The sequence below is a fragment of the Mobula hypostoma genome, chromosome 12, assembly GCF_963921235.1.
Source record: "Mobula hypostoma chromosome 12, sMobHyp1.1, whole genome shotgun sequence".
Lineage (NCBI taxonomy): Eukaryota > Metazoa > Chordata > Chondrichthyes > Myliobatiformes > Myliobatidae > Mobula > Mobula hypostoma.
Window position 1 is genome coordinate 20,780,830 of NC_086108.1, and position 19,000 is coordinate 20,799,829.

Sequence of the window (19,000 nt, forward strand, 5' to 3'; positions counted from 1 at the left end):
ATGAGGACTGGTGTGTGTTCCCTCGACTTCCCTTTCCCGAGACCAACAATCAATTCCTTGATCTTTCTAATGTTGAATGCAAAGTTTTTGCCATGACACCACTCAACCAGCTGATCTATCTGACTCTTGTATGTCTGTTCGTCACAATCTGAAATTCTGCCAACCTGACAAATTCTGACACATTCTGCCAATGTGTCATCAACAAATTTATAAACAATGTTAGAGCTGTGCCTAGCCACACAGTCATGGGTGTATAGAGAGTAGAGCAGTGGGCTAAGCATGCATACTTGAGATGTGCCAGTGTTGGTTGTCAGCAAGAAGGAGATGTTATTTTGGTCCGGACAAACATTGGTCTCCCAGTGAGAAGTCAAGGATCCAGTTTGGTTAGAACTATGAGTATGATTGTGTTTAACTCTGATCAGTAATCAATAAACAGCAGCTGACGTAAGGATTGTTATTGTCCCGGTCGTCCAAAGCCGAGTGGAGAACCAATGAGATTGCATCCGCAGTAGACACATTGTGGTGATAGGCAAATTGCAATTGGTCCAGGTCCTTGCTCAGGTAGGAGTTGATTCTAACCATGACCAACCTCTCAAAACACTTCATTGCAGTAGTTGTAAGTGAAACTCAGCAATAGTTGCTGAGGCAACTCATCCTGCTCTTCTTGGGCACTCGTATGATTGTTGCTCATTTGAGGAAGTTGGGAACCTCCACCTGCAGTGGTAAGATTGAAGATGTTCTTGAACACACCAGCCAGTTGGTTGGCACAGGTTTTCAGTGCCCTACAATGTACACCACCAGGACCTGACGCCATGTGAGGGTTCACCCTCTCCTTTTCGAAGTGTGCATAAAAGGCGCTGAGCTCATCTGGGAGTGAAGCAACACAGCCATTCATAAAGTTAGGTTTCGTCTTGTAGGAAGTAATGGCCTGCAAACCTTGCCAGAGCTGATGTGCATCCGATTCCATCTTTAACTTCAGTTGGAATTGTTTTCTCATTCTTAAAGCAGCCTTCCGTAGATCGTATAGTTCTGGATCACGTCTTGAATGCCACAGAGCTAGCTCTTAACAGAATTGCGAATCTCCTGGTTCATCCACGGTTTTTGGTTTGGCTATGTTCTCAAAAGCACATAAATCCACACGTCTTGATCAAGTCGGAGACAGCTGTAGCATATTCATCGATATTCGAAGTTAAATCCCTGACTATTGTCAAGTCCATCAATTCAAAGCCGTTTTGTAAGCGCTCCTCTGCCTGTACACCAGAAACATAAGAACAGATCAGACTTTCCAAAATGCAGGCATAGGATGGCAAGGTAAGGGTTCTTGATGGTGGTGTAACAGCGGTCGTGTGGGTTGGCTCCTTTGTTCCGCAGGTGATATATTGGTGGTAGTTGAACATAGACTTCCTCAAGCTGGCCTGGCCACAATGATGGGGAAGGCATCAAGGTTTTTCATGACTGCTGATCATTGTGTTCAGCTGCTCCAGTTACTGTCTGACAGAGGTGGAATGACACCGCTATCAGGATAACAGTGGATAACTCACTTGGCAGATAAATTGGATGACGCTTGACCACTAGTTGTTTCAGGTCAGGTGACCAATACTGAGATAGAACTGCCATGTTTGTGCACCATGTTGAGTTCATTGTGAAACAAACTCTGCCTCTTCTATCTTTAAAAGACTCAGCTGTTCTCTTTGTGATCGATGGTGAAGCCCTCACACGGTGCACTGCGCCTGAAATGGTAAGAATTAGTCATGTTTCTGTGAAGCAAAGTACACAGCAGTCCCTGATGTCCCTCTGGTACAACAATCTTGCTCTGAAGGCTTCAATTTCATTTTTAAAGTTAAAGGATAGGACCTCCAGGGTGATGATCTCAGGATTGCTACATACTAATGAGGCCAGAAATGGGAAGATCATACAGTTTAACACATGGCTAAGGAGATGGTATAGGAGAGAGGGGATAAAATGGTTCACTCGAGGAACAGCTTTGTCATTTATGCATGGAGCCAAAAGAGATAGAGGAGATCTTAACTGCATTTTTTGCATCTGTATTTACTCGGAAGATGGACACAGAGTCTATAGAACCAAGGCAAAACAGTTGTGGATCGTGAACTGTATCCAGATTATGGAGGTGCTTTCTGTGTTAAGGCAAAATAGGATGGATGTCCCTAGGGTCTAACAAGTTGTCTGCTTGGATTCTGTGGGAGACTAATGCAGGAACTGCAGGGGCCCTGGCATAGGTATTTCAAAACATCAGTAGCCAAAGAGACCGTACCAGAGTACTGGGGGATAGTTAATGTTGTTCCATTGTTCTGTAAAGACTTCAAGAATAAGCTAGGCAATTATAGGCCAGTGAGCCTGCCATCAATAGTGGGTAAATTATTGGAAGGTATTCTAAGGGTCAGGATATATAACTATGTGGACAAACAGAGCCTGATTAGTGGTATTAAACAAGGAAAGTTGTTGAAGGAAAGGCAGTGGACACTGCCAGGGCATAATCCCCTTTAATATGACGCACCAAATCATTGCTGGTACAGCCAATTGGTTTTAGAAGTCACATAATTAGTTAAATGGAAATCTGTTTTTGGAGATTTGTGTGCAGTTAAGATGTTTCAATTGATTATATTAAAAGTAAACCTGGAAATCCAACTGCCAGTGAGTCAGTATCCTGGCGAAAACTACACAATGAAGTAGAAAGAACATTCCAAGCAACTTCAAAAAAGGTTATTGAAAAGCATAACCAGGAGATGGATACAGGAAAATCTCCAAGTCACTCAGAGTACAGTTAAGTCAGTCATCAAGAACTGGAAAGAATATGGCACAGCTGTAAATCTGCCTAGAGCAGGCTATCCTAAAGAAGAGGACTAGCGAGGGAGGCCACCAAGAGACCTATGACAACTCACAACTCTGGAGGAATTACAAGCTTCAGTGACTGAGGTGGGAGAGATTGTGCATACAACAACTGTTGCCCAGGTGCTTCACCAGGCATAGCTTTATGGGAAAGTGGCAAAGAGAAAGCCACTGTTGAATAAAGCACATGAAATTTCAGCTGAAGTTTGCCAGAAGGCATGTGGGAGACTCCGAAGTCAGCTGGAAGAAGGTCCTATAGTCTGATTAAACCAAATTTGAGCTTTCTGGCAATCAGACTAAATGTTATGTTTGGCATAAGCCAAACACCGCACCTCAAAAATACACTATCCCTACTGTGAAGCATGGTGGGCTGTAGGGATGCTTCACTGCAGCAGGCTCTGGAAGACTCGTGAAGATAGAAGGAACACTTTCAGTACGCTGGATGAACTCAGCAGGTCGGGCAGCATCAGTTAGAAACGATGAGTCGACGTTTCGGGCCGGAACCCTTCGTCAGGACTGAAGAATGAAAGATGGGGAAGGATTTGAAGTATGCTTGTAGCTTCAGTTGAAAGACAAAGGGGTGGGGGAGGGGAAGTATTGACATCATAGCCCTTGAAAACAATGGGTGGTAGAAGAAGGAGGCGGAACCATGAGGGAGCTGGGGGAGGGGGTAGAGTGAAATAGGGATAGAGGAAGGGAGGGGGAGGGAATTACCGGAAGTTGGAGAATTCTATGTTCATACCAAGGGGCTGGAGACTACCTAGACGGTATATGAGGTGTTGCTCCTCCAACCTGAGTTTAGCCTCATCATGGCAGTAGAGGAGGCCATGTATGGACATATCTGAATGAGAATGGGAAGCAGAGTTGAAGTGGGTGGCTACCGGGAGATCCTGTCTGTTGTGGCGGACGGAGTGGAGGTGCTCGACGAAGCGGTCCCGCAATCTGCGTCGGGTTTCACCGATGTAGAGGAGGCCGCACCAGGAGCACCGGATGCAATAGATGACCCCAACAGACTCACAAGTGAAGTGTTGTCTCACCTGGAAAGACTGTTTGGGGCCCTGAATGGTTGCAAGAGATGAGGTGTAGGGACAGGTGTAGCACTTACGCTTACAGGGATAAGTGCTGGATGGAAGATCAGTGGGGATGGACGTGCGGATAAGGGAGTCGCAGAGGGACCGATCCCTGCGGAAAGCGGAGAGGAGTGGAGAGGGAAAGATGTGCTTAGTGGTGGGATCCTGTTGAAGGTGGCGGAAGTTGCGGAGGATAATGTGCTGGATCCGGAGGCTGGTGGGGTGGTAGGTAAGGACAAGGGGAACTCTGTCCCTGTTGTGATTGCAGGAGGATGGGGTGAGGGCCAAAGTGTGGGAAATGGAGGACATGCGGGTGAGGGCAACATTGATGACGGTAGAAGGGAAACCATGATCCTTAAAGAAAGAGGACATTTGAGGTGTCCTGGAATGGAAAGCCTCATCCTCAGAGCAGATGTGGCGGAGACGGAGGAACTGGGAATAGGGAATGGCATTTTTGCATGTGGCAAGGTGGGAAGAGAGATAGAAGGAAAAATGAATGCAAAAAAATACAGGGAAGTCCTGGGGGAAAACCTGATGCAGTCTGCAAGAGAACTGTGACTTGGGAGAGTATTTGTTTTCCAGCAAGACAATGACCCCAAGCATAAAGCCAAAACTACAAAGGAATGGCTTAAAACAACAAAGTTACTGTCCTGGAGCGGCCAAGTCAGAGTCCAGACCCCAATCCAATTGAGAATTTGTGGCTGGACTTGAAAAGGGCTGTTCACTCATGATCCCCATGCAATCTGACAGAGCTTGCGCTTTTGTAAAGAAAAATGGGAAAAAATTGCAGTGCAAAACTGATAGAAACCCATCCACACAGACCCAAAGCTCTATTTGCTGCCAAAGGTACATCTATTAAATACTGATGAAGGGGGTGAATACTTATGCGATCAATTATTTTGTCTTTTAATAATTGTAATTATATTAGATCACTTTGTAGAGATATATTTTCACTTTGACACAAAGAGTCTTTTTCTATTGATCAGAGTTTTTAAAAAAGCCAAATTAAATCCACTCTGATTCAATGTTGTAAAACAATAAAACATGAAAACTTCTGGGGGTGGGGTGGTAAGGAATACTTTTTACAGACACTGTATATGGACTTCAGCAAGGCAATTGACAAAGTTCCGAATGGGAGGCTGGTCAAAAAGGTTCAATTGCTTGCCATTCAGGATGAAGAAGTAAATTGGACTCAACATTGGCTTAGCGGGAGCAACCAGAGAGATGTAATAGATAGTTGCCACTGGCTGGAGAGCTGTGCCTAGTGGTGTACCACAACCATTCTTGTTTGTCATCTATATTAATGTATTGGATGATAATATAGCAAACAGGATCAGCAAATTTGCAGATGACACCAAGATTGGGGGCATAGTGAACAGCGAGAAAGGCTATCAAAGCTTGTAGAAGGATTGGGCAGCTGGAAAATTGTGCTGATAAATGAAAGAGGGATTTTAATGAAGACAACTATAAGGTGTGGCACTTTGGGAGGACAAACCAGCGTAGGACTTGCACAGTGAATTGTAGGGCACTGTGGACTGTGGCAGAACAGAGGGATCTGGGAATACAGACCAGTAAACACAAAATCTATTGCATCTGGTGCTCCCGGTGCGGCCTCCTCTACATTGGTGAAACCCGACGCAGATTGGGGGACCGCTTCATCGAGCACCTCCACTCCGTCTGCCAAAACAGACAGGATCTCCCAGTAGCCACCCACTTCAACTCTGCTCCTACTCCCATTCAGATATGTCCATACATGGCCTCCTCTACTGCCATGATGAGGCTAAACTCAGGTTGGAGAAGCAACTCCTCATATACCGTCTAGGTAGTCTCCAGCCCCTTGGTATGAACATAGAATTCTCCAACTTCCGGTAATTCCCTCCCCCTCCCATCCCCTATCCCTATGCCACTCTGCCCCCTCCCCCAGCTGCCTATCACCTCCCTCATGGTTCTGCCTCCCTCTACTACCCATTGTGTTTTCCCCTATTCTTTCTTCACCTTTCCTGCCCACCACCTCCCTGCTTCCACTCCCCCACCCCTTTATCTTTCCCCTTTCTGGTTTTTCACTTGAAACCTACCAGCCTTCTCCTTCCCACCCTCCCCCCACCTTCTTTATAGGGCCTCTGCCCCTTCCCTCTTCAGTCCTGATGAAGGGTTCCGGCCTGAAACATCGACCAATCTTTTCCACGGATGCTGCCCGACCTGCTGAGTTCCTCCAGCGTGTTGTGAATATAGACCAGTAATTCCTTGGAAGTAGCATCACAGGAAGATTAAGTCATATCAGAGTACTGAGTACAGGAGCTAGTTGTTACAGTATGTTTAAGTTATATAAGACATAGAAGCCTAATTTGGAGTATTGTGCATGGTTCTGATCACCCACCTACAGGAAAGATATCATTAAGAGTTCAGAGAAATTCTACAACAATGTTGCTGGGAATTGAACACCTGAGTTCTAGAGAAAGATTGAATAGGTTAGGACTTTATTCCCTAAAGTGTAGGAGAATGAGGGAAGATTTGATAGAGGTATCGAAAATTATGAGGGGTACAGATAGGGTAAATACAAGTAGGCACTTGCCATGAGATTGAGTGAGAGAACTAGAGGTTATGGGTTAAGGGTGAAAGGTGAAATATTTCAGGGGATCCTGAGGGGGATTTCTTCACTCAGAAGGTGTTGCAAGTGTGGAACGAGCTGCTAGTGGAAGTGATGGACATGAGTTGAATTGCAACATTTAAGTGAAGTTTGAATAAATATATGGATGGGACGGGTATGGAGGGCTATGGCCCAGGTGTGCATCCATGGGACTGGGCAGAATAACAATTCGGCATTGGCTAGGTGACCAAATTACCTGTACTTCTCTATGAACTATTTTAAAGTAGTCTATACAATGAGGTCTCCTTCAAAAATTAGTTTAAGAACTTTTGTATCATTTGAGCAATATTTTATTTCCTTTTCAGCTTCACAGCAGAACAAAATCTTAAGGGGATCAGCAATACCATTTGACTGCTGCAAGTGAAAAGAGCATTTTGTTCTATGCCTATTTACATATTACTTAATAATTACTCATTGTATTTTCATATTTTACTGTGAATATTCCTGAATTCTTTATGTTGCTTCCTTCACCTTTCCTCCGACATTCTGAATTTCTAATTTAATTCATTGCACACTATTTGGCAATCTACAAGTAAACATACACGTTAGATTTGCAAGTCAACACACTCTGAAATGCGTGTTTCTATGGAGAGTAGGAGGAAAGATATAAATTAAATGGCATAATTTCAAAACGGGATACAGGAAAGGCAACACCTGGGATTAATATAAGCAAATATTTTAAGGAAGCAGGTGAAGTTGAAGAAGCTATTACATGTTATACCCTGGTTAAGACAGTGGTTTATTTTAATGCCGCTATGCTGTTCGGTATTTTATTTTCTGCACATTTTCTCAAAGTGCAATTAAGTGTTCCTTTAATTACAATATACAATCAAGTATATAATTTTTGCTGTTTGAAATAAAAATTCAGTTGCTTGATAAGTCTGGCTTGTTGTATTGGCCGATAGGATTTGTACTGGTAACATTCTTTCCCCCTGAGAGTACGGGAAAGGAACAGGATAGCCTTTCGAGGGGGAGCATGGGATCGAGAGAGGAGAAAGAAGGAAAATGGAAATGGACATAGAACATAGCAGAAGAACATGGTGAAATGTTCACAGAACCCATTTAGGACAGATACTGCTGTCAGGAAATCCTCTGCAGACAATGGTCTCACAGAGAATGTGCAGATAACTTTTAGTTAGCTAGTTAGCACACGACCTTCGATAAAGTTTGATGCCTTTTCCTTTAACAGGTTCTTCAGCACAAAACCGCTTCAGTACTGTGAATATAACGAAGTGAAGCAAACTGGATTGATTACGCAACAAATAGTTCCAGCAAATACATGCACGTTATGGACCAATATTTATATATATATATATGATGGGCACTTTTCTTTATTTTGTATCATATAGTATTATTGTTTGTCATAGTTTAAAATATTTTGTTTAGACAATTTCAATTTAAGTTTATACTGGTGTGAGTTAAATTATTGCTTCCTGGTGAATAGTAAATATGCATGGGTGTGTCAGTACTCATATTAATTGCAGTCCTACTTTCCCTTCAAAGGAAACATAGAAACATAAAAAAACCAACAGCACAATACAGGCCCATCGACTCACGAAGCTGTGCTGAACATGTCCTTGCCTTAGAACTACATAGGTTCACCCATAGCCCTCTATTTTTCTAAGCTCCATGTATCCATCCAGGAGTCTCTTAAAAGGCCCTTTTGTTTCCACCTCCACCACCACTGCCGGCAGCACATTCCACGCACTCACCACTCTCTGCGTAAAAAATTTACCCCGACATCTCCTCTGTACCTACTTACAAGCACTTTAAAACTATGCCCTCTTGTGCTAGCCATTTCAGCCCTAGGATAAAGCCTCTGACGATCCACATGATCAGTGCCTCTCATTATCTTGTACACCTCTATCAGGTCACCTCTTATCCTCCATTACTCCAAGAAGAAAAGCCCAAGTTCACTCAACCTATTCCCATAAGGCATGCTCCCCAATCCAGGCAACATTCTTGTACATCTCAGACACGAGGAAATCTGCAGATGCTGGAAATTCAAGGCACACACAAAAAATGCTGCTGAACACAGCAGGCCAGGCAGCATCTATAGGAAGAGGTACAGTCGACGTTTCAGGCCGGTCCTGACGAAGGGCCCCAGCCTGAAACATCAACTGTACCTCTTCCTATAGATGCTGCCTGGCCTGCTGCGTTCATCAGCATTTTTTGTGTGTGATCCTTGTAAATCTCCTCTGCACCCTTACTATGGTTTCTACGTCCTTCCTGTAGTGAGGCAACCAGAACTGAGCACAGTACTCCAAGTGGGGTCTGACCAGTGTCCTAAAAAGCTGCAACATTACCTCTCGGCTCTGAAACTCAATCCCATGACTGATGAAGGCCAATGCACCGTATGTCTTCTTAACCACAGAGTCAACCTGCGTAGCAGCTTGGAGTGTCCTATGGACTCGGACTCCAAGATCCCTCTGATCCACCACACTGCCAAGAGTCTCGCCATTAATGCTATATTCTGCCATCATATTTGACCTACCAAGATGAACCACTTCACACTTATCTGGGTTGAACTCCATCTGCCACTTCTCAGCCCAGTTTTGCATCCTATCAATGTCCCACTGTAACCTCTGACAGCCCTCCACACCTTCCACAACACCCCCAACCTTTGCGTCATCAGCAAATTTACTAACCCATCCTTCCACTTCCTCATCCAGGTCATTTATAAAAATCACAAAGAGTAGGGGACCCAGAACAGATCCCTGAGGTACACCACCAGTCAACGGCCTCCATGCAGCAGAATATGACCCGTCTACAACTGCTTTTTGCCTTCTGTGGGCAAGCCAGTTCTGGATCCACAAAACAATGTCCCCTTGGATCCCATGCCTCCTTACTTTCTCAATAAGCCTTGCATGGGGTACCTTATCAAATGCCTTGAAAAAATCCATATACGCAACATCTACGGCTCTACCTTCATCAACATCATGACATTCTTGCCATAGAGGGAGTACAAAGAAGGTTCACCAGATTGATTCCTGGGATGGCCGGACTTTCATATGATGAAAGACTGGATCGGCTAGGCTTATACTCTCTGGAATTTAGAAGATTGAGGGGGGATCTTATTGAAACGTATAAAATTCTAAAGGGATTGGACAGGCTAGATGTAGGAAGATTGTTCCCAATGTTGGGGAAGTCCAGAACGAGGGGTCACAGTTTGAGGATAAAAGGGAAGCCTTTTAGGACTGAGATGAGGAAAAACTTCTTCACACTGAGAGTGGTGAATCTGTGGAATTCTCTGCCACAGAAAACAGCTGCAGCCAGTTCATTGGCTATATTTAAGAGGGAGTTAGAGATGGCCCTTGTGGCTAAAGGGATCAGGGGGTATGGAGAGAAGGCAGGTACAGGGTTCTGAGTTGGATGATCAGCCATGATCGTACTGAATGGCGGTGCAGGCTCGAAGGGCCGAGTGGCCTACTCCTGCACCTATTTTCTATGTTTCTAACATGTTTAGTGACATCCTCAAAAAGGCTCGTAAGGCACAACCTGCCGTTGACAAAGCCATGCTAACTATTCCTGATCATATTATGCCTCTCCAAATATTCATAAATCCTGCCTCTCAGGATCTTCTCCATCAACTTACCAACCACTGAAGTAAGACTCACTGGTCTATAATTTCTTGGGCTATCCCTACTCCCTCTCTTGAATAAGGGAACAACATCCACAACCCTCCAATCCTCATTGATGACGCAAAGATCAGAGGCTCAGCACTCTCCTCTTTTGCTTCCCACAGTAGCCTGGGGTACATCCTGTCCAGTCCCAGTGACTTATCCAACTTGATGCTTTCCAAAAGCTCCGGCACATCCTCTTACTTAATATCTACATGCTCAAGCTTTTCAGTCTGCTGCAAGTTATCCCTACAATCACCAAGATTCTTTTCCATAGTGAATACTGAAGCAAAGTATTCATTAAGTACCTCTGCCATCTCCTCAGGTTCCATATACACTTTTCCACTGTCACACTTGATTGGTCCTATTCTCTCACATCTTATCCTCTTGCTCTTCAAAAGGACATTCAAATTTTTATGTGTTGTGTTATCCAAATCATATTTACCCTAGACATGTTTATTTATTGGAAATGGCCCTCTCATCATTATTCCCCATGCATTGTAGAGTTAAGTTGCTGTTAGTGAATTCATAGTAATAACTAACTCATTATGAGGCTACGGTGATTGGGTAATGTACAAAAACAGAATATCCTTGGTATTAATTTTTTTTAAATATCCTTAATCGTTGAAACACAGCCTCCTAGGAGGTGCATGGAGTTGAACTTCCCTTTTTTTAAAGTCAAATGAAACAGAATGCTCGGTGGAATGCTGAGTCCAATTGTAGGTACTTCACTTTCTCTTCCCTGTACATAAAATCTTCCCCTTCCTAAGTTTGTCCAGTTTTCTTCCGAACTGATTATAATGAGGCCAAAAAAATTTTCAGTCTCTAGTGACGCAAGACTTCAGATATGTAAAGAAACTAGAGAAGTTTAAGAATAAACACAAGAGATTCTGCAAAACTGAAATCCAGAGCAACACACACAAAATGCTGGAGGAACTCAGTATTTCAAACAGCATCTACAGAAATGAAGAAACAGTCGAAATTTTGGGCGAGACATTGGCAGCATCTCCTACTCTACATTGATGACTGTATTGCCACTGCCTCATGTACCCATGCTGAGCTAGTTAATTTCATCAACTTTGCTTCCAACTTCTACCCTGCCTTTAAATTCACTTGGTCCATTTCTGACATCTCTCCCCCCATTCTTGATCTTGTTTTCTCCATCTCTGGAGACAAACTGTCTACTGACATATTTTATAAACCTAATGATTCCCATGGCTATTTTAACTATACTGTACCTCTTCTCACCTTGTCTCCTGTAAAAGCACTATTCCCTTTCTCAGTTCCTTCGACTCTGCTATATATATTACAGGGTTTCCCTTCCTCCATCATTGATGCTACCTTCACCCACATCTCCAATTCCCAGACATCCATGCTTCCCGTTGCCTTCAGAGGGATAGAGTTCCTCTTGGCTTTACCTACCACCCCTGAGCCTCTGCATCCAACACATCATTCTTCACAACTTCTGTCACCATTTTCAATGGGATTGTATCACTAAACGCATCTTTATCTCCCCAGGGCTTGCTCCCTCTGTGACTCCCTTGTCCATTCATCCCTTTCCACTAATCACCCTCCTGGCACATATCCCTGCAAGCAACAGAAATGCTACATTCACCTCCATCCTTTCATTCAGGGTCCCAAACAGTCCTCCAGGTGAGGTAACATTTCACCTGCGAATCCGTTAGGGTCGTCTATTGTATCTGGTGATCCCAATACAGCCTTCTATACAGTGTTACTGCTTTGAAGAGTATCTCTGCTCCATCTGACAAAAGTGGGATTCCTGATAGCCAACCTTTTTAATTCCTATCCCCATTCCTGTTCCAACATGTTGGTCCATGGCCATGATGAGACCACTCTCAGGGTGGAGGAGCAACATCTTATATTCTATTTAGGTAGCCTCCAACTGATGGCATGAACATCAATTTCTCCTTCCAGTATTTTTTTTTGTTCTTCTCCCTTACCTCTTCTATTCCCACTCTGCCCTCTTACATCTTCTGCTCACCTGCCTATCACCTCCCTCTGGTGCCTTCCTTTTTCCCTTTCTTCCATGTCCACTCTCCTCTCCTATCAGATTCCTTCTCTAGCCCTTCACTCTTCCACCTACCTGGCTTCACCTATCACCTTCTAGCTTGACCTCCTTCACACCCTCCCCCCACCACTTTTCACCCTGGCATCTTCCCCTTCCTTTCCAGTCCTGAAGAAGGGTCATGGCCCAAACCGTCGACTGTTTATTCATTTCCTTAGATGCTGCCTGACCTGGTGAGTTCCTCCTACATTTTGTGTGGTGAAGTTTAAAAAGTGTCAATGTGAAGCATCCAAAATCATGAAGACACTGGAGTAAATAAGAAAAAAGTTTCCAGCATCAGAATTTGGATTTCTGAACTCACAGAGAACAAGTGACAAGGTAAAGAGAATTTCTTACCATGTTTCGATGGGCAATTTGGTCCACTTGGATGAGTTGGGTTGAAGGGCCTTTTTTTCGTGCTGTATTAGTCCATACTCTATCTCAACATGGCTCTATCTGTGACTCTAGAAAGTTGTAAACCAGACTGTTCAATAGATGATACCATCTTAACTGAGAATTGCACTGTAAGAATTTACAGGCATACAGAGAAGGTCTCCTTCTGTGACTGAAACATTCAATGAGTCTATTTATAAGCACGTTTGCTTAAACTGCATTTACTCATGGCCTCAGTGAAACAGACTGCTAACTTCTGCCAAACTGGTTTTCCACATAAACAGTTGAATATTAACACCTTTACAAAGAATGCCCAAACAAACTTCATACAAGACAGTAAAACTAACTTTTTTGTCTAATTAATCTACCTCAATTATCACTGATGAAAAGCCTGCATCTGATTACGTGTTCACCGTATACATCATTTACAGTACTAACATTACCAGTGTGATATATGGAACTGGCAAACTAATTTTTTGCACTATATAGTGTAAAATACAGGGTAAAATATTTTGTAGCTGTAATGGGAACCTGCATCCAAAGTAAACAGAGGTGCAAAAATAGCATCTATTTTCATATTCATTTCCTAGACTTACAAAAGAGTAGTCTTGTTAGGCTCCAACATGGTAACAAGGCAAGACCAGTATTCAATGTTTTAGTGCCAAATTTTGTTACGAGTTAACAACTCTGAAATTTTAACTTGATAATTCTGTATCAAACCATCAGAAAGTAACTGCTGCATCTCTTTGAAGATATAAAAAAAAAATCACCTTTGCAACAAAACAACTTCTCATATACCAAACTTGATCTTCAGATTCAGCCAATGGAAAAAAAATGCAACAATGAGTACTTTCATTTATTACAATGATCCAGTGTTTCCAAGCTTATGACTAAATTATCAATAATACGGTGGCATCTCAACATGTTAGCATAAACTGTTATACTGTTTCACAACTTCCAAATTGCTAATCATCCTTTTGTTTCTCATAGAATGATGTTGAAAGCAAACTTTGGCAGGATATCCAACCAAAGAAGCAAAAGTATTGTACCATCCTCACCAGATGTACCACTAAATATATCACACAACAAAACAGTGTGATTTCTTCATTATAGAGTGTACAGATTCTTTTACATTTTGTAACCTTTTGGTGAAACATGTTTAAGCAATCATCAAGGATCAACCTTATTTGCCATATACATTTACATGTAAAGAAGCTCTCCACTTATTTCTCGACAAGAAGACCCAACCAGTTCTCCTCCACTAGCACCCATCTCCTCTTCGCTGAACTAGTCCTCACACTCAACAATTTCTCTTTAGGCTCCTCCCACTTTCTCCAAACACAGGTGCAGCCATAGGTACATGGGCGGAAGTTATGGCTGTCTTTTCGTTACGTGCAACAGTCCATGATCTAAGGGATGGTGGTAGAGGCAGATTAAGGACATTTAAAGAGATCCTTGGACAGGCATATGAAAGAAATAAAAGTGGAGGGCAACACAGGAGGGAAGTGTTAGATTGAACTTGAAGTAGGTTAAAAGCTTGGCACTACATTGTGAGCCGAAGACCAGTTTGTGCTGTACTATTCTATGTTCTATGTTTCCTGGCAATGCTTCGCAACTCTTTCTCTGCTACATTGATGACTGCGTTAGTGCTGCTTCACGTGCTCATGCTGACCTTGTCAATTTCATCAACTTTGCATCTAACTTCACCCTGCCCTTAAATTCAATTGGTCCATTTCTGACACCACTCTCCCTTTTCTCGATCTTTCTGAATACATACAATTAGAGCCTATAGCACTTTCTAGAAAGGAGCTTTTGGAAAATGCAGTTTGCTGTGTGAGTAGTATCCGCGATGATTTTTCCTGCCCACTTCTTTGCCCTGGATACATACAAGTCCTGCAATGATGGTAGACCACAGCCAATGACTTTTTCTGCTGACTTGACAGTTCACTTAGTTTTCATATACTATGAGTAGATGCTGCATCAAACCAAACAGTAATGGCTGATGTGAGGTTGCTCTCTATGATGGCAATGGTAGAATTACACTGCCTTCATAGAATGTGGAATGATGTCACTTCCAGTTAATATGTTGACCATGGGTGAAAAATGGAAATTCACAATTCTTCTGATCTAACTTCTCAAATTATAGTTTAATTAACCTGTAGGCCAAAATAAAATGTTGTTTATCCAAGTTGTAACTAAAGAGAGTTAACTGTACCAATGTTCATAGTAACACCTTGAAGTTATTTTATCAAAGATGCAATAAAAGACTTTGACCTGGTAATGGTGAAGTGATGTCTAAAATAATCTTAAGTACACTAATCATATATGCAATGTGCCACTTATGAAATTGAGAATGTACTGAGCATTTTCATCAGTTAATAGATTAGAAAGTCATTTAAAATACCTGAAAACATTGCAGATATTATATTCTAATTGAATTTATCTGATTTCAGAGAGGATTTGGCAACATCGATGGAGAGCACTGGCTTGGATTAGAGAATATTTACAGGCTGACTGCACAAGGAAACTATAAGCTATACATTAAACTGGAAGACTGGAATGATAAGATAGTCTATGCTGAGTACACTGACTTCAAAACAGAGGACGAAGATGATAACTATAGGTTACGCATTGGCAGCTATCAAGGGAATGCAGGAGACTCTTTAGCATGGCACAATGGCAAACAGTTTACAACACTCGACAGAGACAGAGATTCATACTCAGGTACAGTTAAGTGATTATCAACAATGGTGCTTGAAAAACATGTAAAAATAAAAACACATATCACTGACAGTATTATTTGTTAATCATAATAGCATTGGCTTAATGATGAAAATACTTTTGAGTTTATCACTCAAATTCTTCTTCATCTCACATAGATTTACTTGAAGCATTAAGACAGAATACCAAGTACTGAGAAATCTGACCCTATTTCAGTTCCAATTCCAAATTACTGAGTGCAATTGGAAAACAATCAGTGAGACAATCATACTAGAAAATGCCTGGAGGTGGTTGCTTGCTACTCCAACAGCAATCCCAGTGCCTCATCTTATATTCAGGAGTTGCTGAGTTAAGGTTACCTCAGGAAGCTGCTGTGATTGGAAATGAACACAAGATATACCTTTATTATAAATGTTCAAATCTATTGCAGCAAAGTTTAATACAATTGAAATTGACCACTAGTACCAGACCAAATTGCATTTCTAGAGCTCATCTAGGGAGGCTATTTGGGTGGAATTGAGGAATGGAAAAGGTGTAGTAACACTTATGGGTGTGTATTATAGACCTCCAAATGGGGAGCGAGAGTTGGAGGAGCAAATTTGTAAGGAGATAGCAGATATTTGTAGTAAGCACAAGGTTATGATTGTGGGAGATTTTAATTTTCCACACATAGACTGGGAAGCCCATACTGTAAAAGGGCTGGATGGTTTGGAGTTTGTAAAATGTGTACAGGATAGTTTTTTGCAGCAATACATAGAGGTACCAACTAGAGAAGAGGCAGTGTTGGATCTCCTGTTAGGGAATGAGATAGGTCAGGTAACATAGGTTTGTGTTGGGGAGCACTTCGGGTCCAGTGATTGCAATGCTATTAGTTTCAATATAATTATGGAGAAGGATAGGTCTGGACCCACGGTTGAGATTTTTGATTTGGAGAAAGGCTAACTTTGAGGAGATGCAAAAGTATTTAGAAGGAGTGGATTGGGACAATTTGTTTTATGGGAAGAATGTAATTGAGAAATGGATGTCATTTAAAGGTGAAATTTTGAGAGTACAGAATCTTTATGTTCCTGTTAGGTTGAAAGGAAAGGTTAAAAGTTTGAGAGAGCCATGGTTTTCAAGGGATATTGGAAACTTGGTTCGGAAAAAGAGAGAAATCTACAATAAATATAGGCAGCATGGAGTAAATGAGGTGCTCGAGGAATATAAAGAATGTAAAAAGATTCTTAAGAAAGAAATTAGAAAAGCTAAAATAAGATATGAGGTCGGTTTGGCAAGTAAGGTGAAAATAAATCTCAAGGGTTTCTACCATTATATTAATAGCAAAAGGATAGTGAGGGATAAAATTGATCCCTTAGAGAATCAGAGTGGACAGCTATGTGTGGAGCCAAAAGAGATGGGGGAGATTCTGAACAACTTCTTTACTTTGGTATTCACTAAGGAGAAGGATATTGAATTGTGTAATATAAGGGAAACAGGTAGGGAAGTTATGGAAACTATGATGATTAAAGAAGAGGAAGTACTGGAGCTTTTAAGGAATATAAAAGTGGATAAGTCTCCGGGTCCTGACAGGATATTCCCAAGGACCTTGAGGGAAGTTAGTGTGGGAATAGCAGGGGCTCTGACAGAAATATTTCAAATGTCATTAGAAACGGGGATGGTACCGGAGGATTGGCATATTGCTCATGTTGTTCCATTGTTTAAAAAGGGTTCGAAGAGTAAACCTAGCAATTATCAGCCTGTGAGTTTGATGTCAGTGGTGGGTAAATTAATGGAAAGTATTCTTAGAGATGGTTTATCAAATTATCTGGATAGACAGGGTCTCATTAGGAATAGTCAACATGGATTCGTGTGTGGAAGGTCATGTTTGACAAATCTTATTGAATTTTTTGAAGAGGTTACTAGGAAAGTTGAAAGGGGAAAGCGGTAGATGTTGTCTATATGGACTTCAGTAAGGCCTTCGACAAGGTCCTACACAGAAGGTTGGTTAGGAAGGTTCAATTGTCAGGTATTAATATTGAAGCAGTAAAATGGATTCAGCAGTGGCTAGATGGGAGACACCAGAGAGTGGTGGTGGATAACTGTTTGTCAGGTTGGAGGCTGGTGACTAGTGGTGTGCCTCAGGGATCTGTACTGGGTCCAGTGTTATTTGTCATATACATTAATGATCTGGATGAAGGGGTGGTAAATTGGATGAGTAAGTATGCAGATGATACTAAGATAAGTGGTGTTGTGGATAATGAAGTAGGTTTTCAAAGCTTGTAGAGAGATTTAGGCCAGTTAGAAGAGTGGGCTGAAAGATGGCAGATGGAGTTTAATGCTGATAAATGTGAGGTGCTACATTTTGGTAGGACTAATCAAAATAGGACATACATGGTAAATGGTAGGGCACTGAAGAATGCAGTAGAACAGAGGGATCTAGGAATAATGGTGCATAGTTCCCTGAAGGTGGAATCTCATGTGGATAGGGTGGTGAAGAAAGCTTTTGATTTGCTGGCCTTTATAAATCAGAGCATTGAGTATAGGAGTTGTGATGTAATGTTGAAATTGTACAAGGCATTGGTGAGGCCAAATTTGGAGTATTGTGTACAGTTTTGGTCACCTAATTATAGGAAAGATGTCAACAAAATAGAGCACAGAGAAGATTTACTAGAATGTTACCTGGGTTTCATCACCTAAGTTACAGAGAAAGGTTGAACAAGTTGGGTCTTTATTCTTTGGAACGTAGAAGGTTGAGGGGGGACTTGACAGAGGTGTTTAAAATTAAGGGGGATTGATAGAGTTAATGTGGATAGGCTTTTTCCATTGAGAGTAGGGGAGGTTCAAACAAGAGGACATGAGTTGAGAGTTAAAGGGCAAAAGTTTAGGGGTAACATGAGGGGAACTTCTTTACTCAGAGAGTGGTAGCTGTGTGGAACGGGCTTCCAGCAGAAGTGATTGAGGCAGGTTCGATGTTGTCGTTTAAAGTTAAATTGGATAGATATATGGACAGGAAAGGAATGGAGGGTTATGGGCTGACTGCATGTCGGTGGGACTAGGTGAGAGTAAGAGTTCGGCACGGACTAGAAGGGCCGAGATGGCCTGTTTCCATGCTGTAATTGTTATATATGTTTGACTGTTATAAATTGTCAGAATTAGTATCAGGTTTAATATCTGAAACCCCCTTTTACTGGGTGTATCTAAAAGTGTGGCTCGTTAGCCCCTCACTAACAGCCAGTGGGTTCCATGGCGAGAAACCTACCTTTCTCAGGCTTAGTACATCTGGGGTGTATATGATTTTGGTCTGGCCAAATCATGAGATTGGGATGTCTTACCCACCCAAACCCCGATTTGTATGAATGCTGTGTGATTTACTGCTCCCCGGAAATCACCTGTTGGAAAGAAATAACAAATCATATACTGCATACAATTAATCAGAAATATATTTAAGAATGTTAACTTCAGTTATTAAAGAAAGAAAGAAAGAAAAATAAAACAAAAAGGGCCCATTATACTTAAACAGTCATGCACTGGACCCTCAGTCTACATGAAAGCACACACCACCTTCTGAAAGTCACTCGCAATCCATCTTGAACAAACTGGCTCTCCCATGGGGGTATTGGTCCTTTCTCTCGAAGCCAGTCATCTGCACAAAGCACCT

General features: G+C 42.1%; 2 protein-coding genes across 10 annotated transcripts in view; one reads left to right on the plus strand and one right to left on the minus strand.

The window, feature by feature from the left end:
- The window catches only part of ralgps2 (Ral GEF with PH domain and SH3 binding motif 2), a 566,060-nt gene that overhangs the window by 261,769 nt on the left and 285,291 nt on the right, over positions 1-19,000 (minus strand). The window lies entirely within an intron of this gene.
- The window catches only part of angptl1a (angiopoietin-like 1a), a 111,864-nt gene that overhangs the window by 77,596 nt on the left and 15,268 nt on the right, over positions 1-19,000 (plus strand). Inside the window, exon 4 of the mRNA XM_063063728.1 lies at positions 15,096-15,366. Within this exon, the coding sequence (XP_062919798.1) occupies positions 15,096-15,366 (271 nt within the window). The remainder of the gene's footprint in view (positions 1-15,095; positions 15,367-19,000) is intronic.